General features: G+C 41.6%; 1 protein-coding gene across 6 annotated transcripts in view; it reads right to left on the bottom strand.

Moving 5' to 3' along the window:
* The window catches only part of ACBD5 (acyl-CoA binding domain containing 5), a 55,935-nt gene that overhangs the window by 13,105 nt on the left and 31,642 nt on the right, over positions 1-11,188 (bottom strand). For all 6 annotated transcript variants that reach the window (XM_011972453.1, XM_011972455.1, XM_011972456.1 and 3 more), the window contains 4 exons: positions 10,276-10,543; positions 7,717-7,916; positions 4,685-4,735; positions 3,948-4,057 (listed from right to left, as the gene is read on the bottom strand). In XM_011972453.1, coding sequence (XP_011827843.1) covers positions 3,948-4,057; positions 4,685-4,735; positions 7,717-7,916; positions 10,276-10,543 — 629 coding nt within the window. The remainder of the gene's footprint in view (positions 1-3,947; positions 4,058-4,684; positions 4,736-7,716; positions 7,917-10,275; positions 10,544-11,188) is intronic.

Genomic DNA, 11,188 nt, shown 5'->3' with positions numbered 1-11,188 from the left:
TTGAGATGGAGTCTCACTGTGTCACCTAGGCTGGAGTACAGTGGCATGATCTCAGCTCACTGCAACCTCCACCTCTGGGTTCAAGCAATTCCCCTGCCTCAGCCTCCCTAGTAGCTGGGATTATGGGCACCAGACCACAACCAGCTAATTTTTGCATTTTTAGTAGAGATGGGGTTTCACCATGTTGGTCAGGCTGGTCTCGAACTCCTGACCTCAGATGATGGGCCCACCTCAGCCTCCCAAAGTGCTGGGATTACAGGCGTGAGCCACCACGCATGGCCTATTCCTCTACCTTCTTAAACTTGCTTTCACTTTACTCTTACAGACTTGCCCTGAATTTTTTCTTGCACAAGATCCAAGAACTCTCTCTTGGGGTCTGGATTGGGGCCCCTTTCTTGTAACAGTAATGTTTAGGCTGGGCATGGTGGTTCAGTCCTGTAATCCCAGTATGAGAGAGACTGAGGTGGGAGGATCTCTTGAGGGCAGGAGTTCGAGACTAGCCTTGGCAATATAGTGAGACCCCATCTCAACAAAAACTAAGAAAATTAGCTGACACCTGCCTGTAGTCCCAGCTTTTCAGGAGGCTGAGGCAGGAGGATTGCTTGAGCCCAGGAGTTTGAGGCTGCAATGACCAATGATTGTGCCATTACACTGCAACCCAGGCAAGAGAGTGAGACCCTGTCTCAGATAAATAAATAAATAAAGTAATAGTTTAAGAGTAGTTCTTAGACTTAACAGGTCTGCTTTCAGTATTTAACTCAAGGATAATTTTAATAGCAGAGTTGTCAGGCTAGACAACCAGGGACAGGTGTTACCACAGGAGACCGTTCAGGGCCTATTTCTGAACAAGAAGTCTGCAGGCTTTGTTCTTCCTATCACATACAGAATTTTCTTCTGATTCATTGCAGAGTGATAGCGTAAGAAATCTCTTTTACTTTTAAATTTATATTATTCCACACTAGGAAAAAAAAACAGCAGACTTTATGTATTACTTTTAATGTTGAAGGAAAAGATATTTATTTTCAAAAACTTATCACAGGTTCAGTGCGCTGGCTCACGCCTGTAATCCCAACACTTTGAGAAGCCGAGGCGGCTGGATCACCTGAGATCAGGAGTTCGAGACCAGTCTGGTCAACATGGTGACACCCCATCTCTACTAAAAATACAAAAATTAGTTGGGCGTGGTGGCGCATGCCTGTAGTCCCAGCTACTCAGGAGGCTGAGGCAAGAAAATCACTTGAACCCAGAAGGCAGAGGTTGCAGTGAGCCGAGATCACACCACTGCACTCCAGCCTCCAGTCCTATATGTTTTATATACATATAAGACTATCCTATCTCTATTGGACATATCCTAGTATGTCTGTGTCCACATGCATATTTATTCAATAAAATGAAAGCTTTTCCATGTCTTATGGTACTTCTGTTTGCCATCCTGCCCAAAGAGGGATTCAGTCATAGACTCAACACACATTTATTGAGCACCTACTACATGCCAGACACTGTTTTGGGGGATGAGCTACAGGATGATCCCTATTATGAGTAGGGCACACCCTCTATTTGCCCACACTTTCCCCATCCTAATCAGATTTCTAGACCTTTCTCTTAATCTCTAACATAGAACCTGTCTCTTCCAAACCATACAACTGCTCTCTGGTCTTCATTCCTTTAACTAGCAGATTAAAAATTGCTAAACAATGCTAGATGAAAAGATGTCTAAATCCCCTCAAGACTAAAACTTATTTCCACCATATCAAATATGACCCTACCACCAACCACAGTTAATCTATTACATAGATAAGCAAACAATATGTAAAAATACTACACCTCATCAAAATGAAGTTGCACAGTGCTGCAGAATTTGCAATTTGGAAGGATCAAACAGTTAACATACAGTAAAAAACTTATAAAGGTTCAATAATAAACAAGTAGAAAATTAAAAATAGGAAAGAGTTTCTACATTCAGAGACATCTATGAACAGCTAAAAGGGATATTTAGGAGAAATAGTGAACAACCTTTTACAAAACTTCTACTAGTGAGGAACATTTTAAAAATTTTTAGAAAAACTCCAATTTTATGTGACTGTTGAAGCTGAGTGTGGTTTGTTTTTTCAGTCTTTAATGAATTGATAAGCTGCTTCCATCTTAAACATAAAATAAATTATTAACCAAAGTAAGCTTTAGGTTTTTTGTTTTTTTTTTTCAGGCAAATTCCTCTACTCTCTAACTCCCAACTTTCCACAACGGAAACATGAAAAGGAACTTTGAGATGCATTAAAAATATGTAAACATCTACCCATAGTGGCACGGAGCTCTGCTGCTTATATCCAGCATTACTACATATCTAACAAACGCTTGGTTCTTCTTTCCTATTACCAGGGATATTTTAATGTAAAACACTGTATAGCACTAAACCCAACCATCACAGGAGGAATTGAAAATGTGTAAAAGAAGAAAAGAAAGGATTTAAATTCAGGTCTATATCTTTCTTTTTGATTTTTTGAGACAGTCTCACTCCATCACCCAGGCTGGAGTGCAGTGGCATGATCATGATTCATGGCAACCTCAACCTCCTGGGCTCAAGTTGATCCTCCCGCCTCAGCCTCCCGAGTATCTGGGACTAGAGACATGCACAACCAACCCGGCTAATTTTTTATTTAATTTTTTAAACTTTTTGTAGAGACAGTCTCACTTTCTCACCCAGGCTGTTCTTGAATTCCTGGGCTCAAGCAATCCACCCAACTCAGCTTCCCAAAGTCCTGGGATTATAGACATGAGCCATCGCACCTGGCAACTTTTTAGATTTAAGGATTTTCTTGAACCCAAGGGTTTGGCCTCAGGTTATTCCTAACATGGACAGACTCAGAGTTACTTTCAGGGATTCCAATCTATTATTTTCTGACCTATTTGAGGTATCTTGTCATCCCAAACTGAAATTCCGGCCCTCAAATTAAAGTAACGTTCGGACAGGCACAGTGGCTCATGCCTGTAATTCCAGCTCTTTGGGAAGCCGAGGTGGGCAAATCACCTGAGGTCAGGAGTTTGAGACCAATCTGGCCAACATGGTGAAACTCCATCTCTACTAAAAATACAAAAATTAGCTGGGCATGGTGCCACATGCCTGTAATCCCAGCTGCTTGGGAGGCTGAGGCAGGAGAATCGCTTGAACCCGGGAGGCAGAGGTTGCAGTGAGCTGAGATGGCGCCACTGCACTCCAGCCTGGGCAATAAGAGCAAAACTTCATCTCAAAAACACAAATTAATAAAATAAAATAAATTTTAAAAATAAAGGTACCTCCAAATTCCTGTTTAATTAATTGTTTAAAATAGAGACAGCATCTCCCCATGTTGCCCAGGCCTGTTTCAAACTCCTTTGCTCAAGCAATCCTCCTGCCTCGCCCTCCCCAAAGTGCTGGGATAACAGGTGTGAGCCACTGTGCCTTTAAGAACATTGTTTCCTCACAAACCATAACATTTAAACTACATATAAACTGCGCCCAGTGGTACATGCCTGTAGTCCCAGCCACTCAGGAGGCTGAGGCGGAAAGCAGCACTTGAGCCAAGGAGTCTGAGGCTTCAGTGCACACGATCATGCCTGTGAATAGCCACTGCCCTCCAGTTTGGGCAACAAAACGAGACCTGGTCTCAAAAAAAGAAAAAAAGAAGAAAAAAAGCAGCGTGTAGTCATTTTTGTGTTGTTGCCTAAATCAAAGGTGTGTAAATCCATCAGATGCTCTCAAGTGAAAATGTTTTTAAGTCTAACAAGTACCTAGGAATCCACAAGATAACATTTCCAAGGTAGTTTCAGTCTCAGGATAAATATAGAATGTTCACTATGACAATGGATGTATCTATAAAAGGGACCTAGCATCCCTTAATTGCTGCTTAAAACTCTGTCTACTATAGGTTATGAGAGTTATACACCATTTCAAAAGATAAAACTGGTCTTACCTTCTCCTTCTTTGATAGTATAAATACACCAACCACTGTGCAATAAAAGGCCATATGATGGCAAAAGTTAGCACACCAGGAGACATCTCGAAGGGCCACCAAGATGGTCTCTGAGAAAATACAATGAGCTTGTCACCAACTGCATGTATCAACTTACAAACATACCTAATTCACAATTTTGAAAGTAGAAAAGAAAATTAGTAACAAATCTCACTCCTGCTGAAAAAGAGGAAGATATTCTGCATTTCAGAGTATAATTTAGGAAGCAGGCTTTCAGGAGTAGTTCAGGCTTAAATAAACACAAAACAAGTATTTTTTAACTGCAAAGGTAGATTTCATTTGGAATGATTTAAAGATTTTGTATATTCTAAATGTATTGTAACATATGAAACCCTGGGCCGGGCGCGGTGGCTCATGCCTATAATCCCAGCACTCTGGGAGGCTGAGGCAGGTGGATCGCGAAGTCAGGAGATCGAGACCATCCCGGCTAACATGGTGAAACCCCGTCGCTACTAAAAATACAAAAAATTAGCCGGGCATGGTGGCAGGCACCTGTAGTCCCAGCTACTCAGGAAGCTGAGGCAGGAGAATGACATGAACCCAGGAGGTGGAGTTTGCAGTGAGCCGAGATCGCGCCACTGCACTCCAGCCTAGACGAGAGTGAGACTCCATCTCAAAATAAAACAAAACAAAACATATGAAACCCTGGCATTTAAATTTTTAAAAAACCGTCTTACCTGTGAGGTGGGCTGAGGAGTAGTCTGCAATGTTGATGTTGACGATTTTGCCTGTAAATGCAAATGAAAGTGACTTAGCCTTGAAAAAATGAAAGACACAATAATTTTTCTATTTCCCATCTTTTTTTAAAAGGCAGAAATATTGAGGGTTTTTTTTGGGTTGCTTTTGTTTTCTTTATGTATAGAACGGTTGGAACATAGAAATATTAGTTTATTCAGTATTTTTCTGCTAACTATACTTAGATTGTCCTGAAACTAATACTTACCGAAGGACAAGTTCCCTAAAATGGCAATCCAAACAATACTTTGATGCTTTATGTTTTTAGCTCAAATTGCATAAAATTATCAAAATAAAACCTCAAATAAATCTAAACTCTTATGTTTACAGTCTTATTACATTACCTACTTGACTTTTCTTTTAGAGACACGATCTCGGCTCACTGCAACCTCTGCCTCACAAGTAGCTGGGAGACATGCACCACCACACCCAGCTAATTTTTGTATTTTTAGTAGTAGAGATGGGGTTTCACTATGTTGGCCAGGCTGGTCTCGAACTCCCGACCTCAGGTGATCCACCCACCTCAGCCTCCAAAAGTGTTGGTATTATAGGCATGAGACACCATGCCTGGCCCAATTTATTTTTTCTATGAGTCATCCAAGTGAATTATTCAAATTTTAAGGAAAAAAAGTCCTTAAATCAAAATCTTTTCAACTTTATTTTATTATTGTATTGTATTTTTGTAGAGATGAGGTCTTGCTCTGTTGCCCAGGCTGGTGAGATCATGGCTCACTGCAGCCTTGCACTCCTGGGTTCAAGCTATCATCCTGCCTCAGCTTTCTGATTAGCTGGGCCGACCACCAAGCCTAGCTATCTTAATTTTACTTTTTTGGTAGACACAGGGTCTTGCCATGTTGCCCAGGCTGGTCTTGAACTCCTAGCCTCAAGTTATCCTCCCGCCTTGACCTCCCAAAGTGCTGAGATTACAAGTGTGAGCCATGGGCCTAGCCTAAAGTTTTCTGTAACAGTGAAAAAGTAAATGTCTAAGAAAATACATCAAAAGAATTTTAGCAGAATTTCAATACCACTAAAGATACTGAATATATGTAAAATATTCTTTAAAAAAAAAAAAAAAATAGAGCCTGCCAGGCTCAGTGGCTCACGCCTGTAATCCCGAGCACTTTGGGAGGCCGAGGTGGGCTGATCACTTGAGCTCAGGAGTTTGAGAACAGCCTAGGCAACATGGCATAACTCTGTTTCTACAAAAAATACAAAAATTAGCCAGACGTGGTTGTGTGCACCTATGGTTCCAGCTAGCTGGGAAGCTGAGGTGGGAGGATGACATGAGCCCAGGAGGTGGAGGTTATAGTGAGCCAAGTGCAGTGGCATGATCTAGGCTCACTGCAACCTCTGCCAACGGGGTTCAGGTGATTCTCATGCCTCAGCCTCCTGAGAAGCTGGGATTACAGGGACGCACCACCACGCCCAGCTAATTTTTGTATTTTTAGTAGCGATGGGGTTTCACCATGCTGGCCAGGCTGGTCTCGAACTCCTGGCCTCAAGCAATCCACTCGCCTCGGCCTCCCAAAGTGCTGAAATTACAGGTGTGAGTCACCACACCTGGTCATAAGGCACTATTTTAAACTCTTTTTCCTTATACACCTTCTTGAGGTTCTGATGAAGACAACAAGTCCTCTCCCATCAAAAATGCAAGATCAAAGACAAATGTGCATAGCATTTTAGGGCGTTCATAGACTCCTGGAAGTCTAGGAATTTGCAGTCTGATTAATAATAATATGTAACTGAGAGGCCGGGTGCAGTGGCTCACGCCTGTAATCCCAGCACTTTGGGAGGCTGAGGCGGGTGGATCACGAGGTCAAGAGATTGAGAGCACCCTGGCCAACATGGTGAAGACCTGTCTCTACTAAAAATACAAAAATTAGTCGGGCATGGTGGCGTGCGCCTATAGTCCCAGCTACTCAGGAGGCTGAGGTAGAAGAATCGCTTGAACCCGGGAGGTGGAGATTGCAGTAAGTCAAGATCCTGCCACTGCATTCCAGCCTGGTGACAGAATGAGACTCCATCTCCAAAAAACCCCAAAATAATAATAATAATAATAATAACAACAACAATAACAACAAGTAACTGAGAATCCTGGAGATACATATAATTTTAAAAAATGTGATAGCTTGAGTAACTTACTGATTAGGTAAAGAGAAAGATATTCATGGTGGTTGTTTAGGAAAGCCTGCGGTATCAGTTTCTTTACATAAGCCTACATTTAATGTATTTATCTTGCAACGGAAGCACATCTTCTTTGATTAATCCTTACAAATACTTCTTAACATCTGTTACAGCATGATGCTTCAATGTTGTATAATGTTTGCAGCTAGGTCAGAGAGCCAACGCTAATTACTTCTTTATTCTTTCCAACAAATGTTACTCAAGAAAGGGCAGCTGAGTTCAGGGATTATCATAGGCCACAGTTGAAACTATAAATCAAGCTGTAGTGTCTCTTCCTATGAACCCTTTTCCCTTCTTTTATTTATTTACTTATTTATTTTTTTTTGAGACAAAGTCTCACTCTCTCACCCAGGCTGGAGTGCAGTGGCGTGATCTCGGCTCACGCAACCTCTGCTTCCCGGGTTCACGGCACGCTCCTGCCTCAGCCTCCTAAGTACCTGGGATCACAGGCATGCCAACACCATACCTGGCTAACTTTTGTATTTTTAGTAGAGACAGAATTTCACCATGTTGGCCAGTCTGGTCTCGAACTCCTGAACTCAGGTGATCCTCCCAAAGTGTTGGGATTATAAGCGTGAGCCACCATGCCCAGCCATTTTTCTATTATTTTAAGCAGTAATTAGTTTCTTGGTCAGTCTTTTCTTAAACAATATTTTCAAAACTAAGTTCTTTCTATTTTCTAAAAAAATCAGTAAAATACATTAATTTATGTAAATATGATCAACAGAGATTCCACATTGCTTTCCAGAATCAATAAGCAGAAGAAGATATGACACATTTGGAAGTTTACCTGCAAAGCAGTCAGCGTTTCCAGTTTCTGCAGTCTCTGAAGGACATTCTGCATGTCCTCCTGCAGTCTCATCAGCACGAGGGCGATCTGCTCATTGAGGCTGCCTCGGGACCCTCTGTCAGAGCCCCAGCGCTCCCCATCACCTCCACTTCCCACCTGCCGGCCCTTGGTTCCTTCGCTCAGGTGTTGCATCCTATGTCCTATTTTAAGAGGCAAAAATAAGCTTGTTTTAAATAATTCTTATACAAGTAGAAACTATGTTTTATTCATTTTCCTGTTTTTTCTTTTAGATGTAAATCTCCAAAGTGTGGCCGGGAGCAGTGGCTCACACCTGTAATCCCAGCACTTTGGGAGGCTGAGGCGGGTGGATTACATGAGGTCAGGAGTTCAAGACCAGCCTGGCCAACATGCTGAAACCCTGTCTCTACCAAAAATATAAAAATTAGCCGGGTGTGGTGGCATGCGACTGTAATCCCAGCTACTTGGGAGGCTGAGGCAGGAGAATCGTTCAAACCCTGGAGGCGGTGGTTGTAGTGAGCCGAGATCACGCCACTGCACTCCAGCCTGGGCAACAGAGCGATACTCCATCTCAAAAAAATTAAAAAATAACCTTCCAAAGTGGAGTAGAAGCAGTCGAGAAGGACATAAAATAAACTGCTGAGATCAAAGGAATTGATTTGTACACTTCTATTCATATTGATATATTCTAAAATTTTTTGCTAAGGTTCTGTAATATACACAATATACTAATACATTATGCAAATAATTCAGAAATAATACACACATTTGGAGTGCATTCTCAAACATTCTTTACTAATAAGGTAACCAGACTGAAAAAATCTAAAGACTTTTTTTTTTTTTAAATAGAGACGAGGTCTCCCCATGTTACCCAAATTGGTCTCGAACGCTTGGGATCAAGCAATTCACATGCCCCAGCCTCCCAAACTGCTGGGATTACAGGCATGAACCACCACTCCTGGTCCTGAAGACTCCTTCTTTAGAGTATTAAAAGTTACAATAAAGAGCTACTTTTGCCTTTTGGGTCTTTTTTTTTTGTTTCATTACATTATAAATCTCCAAAGGTATTTGTTTTTGAGACAGAGTCTCACCCTGTTGCCCAGGCTGGAGTGCAATGGCTCACTGCAACCTCCACCTCCCAGGTTCAGCCAATTCTCCTGCCTCAGCCTCCCAAGCAACTGGAATTATAGGCACATGCCACCTATGCCCGGTTAATTTTTGTATTTTTAGTAGAGACGGAGTTTCACTTTGTTGGCCAGGCTAGTCTCAAACTCCTGACCTCAAGCGATCTCCCTGCCTCAGCCTCCCAAAGTGCTGGGATTACAGAAGTGAGCCACCATGCCCAGACATCCAAAGGATTTTAAATGTGTTGTTCTTATTCTAAATTGTGTGCTCCTTATAGAAATCTCACTACTATTAAGATTTTGTTATATAGCCATCCATTCTTTTCTCTGGACATGTATTTGCAAAATTGGCACTACCCCCTTACACATTGATTTTTATGTCCTAGTTTTAAAATCGTATTACGAACACTTATCTGCATCATTAAATTTTATTCCAAAAACACTTAAATGGTTACATAAATTCCCTAGTTAGGTTATGAAATAATTCACTCAACCATTCTCCACTTTTGGATAGGTAGGATGAGTTCAAATTTTTTCTGTTACAAATAAAATTGCAATGAATGGTTTTATATATGTAAATCCTCGTCCAAATTTCCCCTGATCTCTTTAGGACAGATTCCAAAAAAATCATTACTGGATTAAAGGATAACAACTGGGTCAAGGTTCCCAAGCTATTTTTCAGAAGGCTGAAACAGTGTTACAGTGCAGACTATAAAAGGTACTACTGCATTACCCTACCCTTGCAGGAATGGAATATTACAAAATTTTACATTTGCTAATATAATGAGCAAGTTTTGTTTTGAATAATAAACAGGAAATTATCTAGTTCACTGCCCTGTAGCATCCTGGACCTCCACTGCAGCAGAATTCCCATAGCTGAACCTGCATCAAGCATTGTCGGGGATTAAAAGGGAAACTGAATTACAGCTATTTGCCAAGTTAAACCCCAAAATGGGCCCTGAGGTGCCTGATGCTGTTTTCAAGACTTCTATCTTGAAAAATCTATCAAGGAGGTAAATTTTGAGATCAGTCTGGGCAACATAGCGAGATGCTCATCGCTACAAAAAAAACTTTTTCAATTAGTCAGGCGGCCAGGCATAGCTCATGCCAGTAATCCCAGCACTTTGGGAGGCTGAGGTGGATGGATCACCCGAGATCAGTTTGAGACCAGCCTGGCCAATATGGTGAAACCCCATCTCTACTAAAAATACAAAAATTAGCCAGGCGTGGTGGCAGGTGCCTATAATCCCAGCTACTCGAGAGGCTGAGAATCACTTGAACCCGGGAGGCAGAGATTGCAGTGAGCCAAGATTGCGCCACTGCACTCCAGCCTTGGTGACAGAGCACGAGATTCCATCTCAAAAATAAATAAGAAAATCAGTAAAGATAGTGAGGGAAGAAAAAAGGTAATCCACACCTCTTCCTCTTCTGACATTAGAGAATTCGTCACTTTCTCCACCTCGCTTCTCCCGGTGTGGCGCCCCGCTGTTATTCCTGCCATCTTCTCCTCCATGCTTGACTTCACCTTTTCCTTCAACTGCAACCACCTGCATATTCCCAATGTTGCCATTTCCAGGAGGTACTTGAACATCTTCATGAAATCCAGAATTTTCCACAGGTTGACTGGAATGACCACCCAAGTAATACTGAAATGGTCCACTGTTGGACGTAAAGCTGTCTAAAGACTACAAATTTAAAATGACACTTAGTTAAAAGCTAGAAACATGAATTATACACCACAAAGTTTTTACAGCAATAGGAGAAATACTGTTTTCCTAAAACGTTCTTTCATGTCATTATTGGAAATATTCTTTAACTAAAAAATGTCTTTAATTCATATGTTGCTTCCTACCTGAAGGGAAGAAATGGGATAAGAATGATTTGTCCACGAACAGAGTCAAGAAGACTGGGCAGTGAATTGTTTTTTTGTTTTTGTTTGTTTGTTTGTTTTTGAGACAGAGTCTCACTCTGTTACCAGGCTGGAGTTCAATGGCACGATCTCGGCTCACTGCAACCTCCACCTCCCAGGTTCAAGCGATTCTCCTGCTTCAGCCTCCCCAGTAGCTGGGATTACAGGCACGCGCTGCCACGCCCGGTTAATTTTTATATTTTTCGTAAAGACGGGGTTTCACCATGTTGGCCAGAATGGTCTCAATCTCCTGACCTCATGATCCATCCACCTTGGCCTCCCAAAGTGCTGGGATTACAGGCATGAGACACCATGCCTGGCCAGTGAATTGTTTTTGTGAGTCAGTTATTAAAGAAACATCTAAATTTCTATGCTTACCTTATGCTTAGAGATTACTGCCTAAAATTTTTTTTTTTTTTTT

Source organism: Mandrillus leucophaeus, unplaced genomic scaffold (assembly GCF_000951045.1).
Source record: "Mandrillus leucophaeus isolate KB7577 unplaced genomic scaffold, Mleu.le_1.0 Scaffold1291, whole genome shotgun sequence".
NCBI lineage: Eukaryota > Metazoa > Chordata > Mammalia > Primates > Cercopithecidae > Mandrillus > Mandrillus leucophaeus.
The sequence above is the reverse complement of the archived record's forward strand: the minus strand, read 5'-3'. Positions and strand labels throughout refer to the sequence as shown.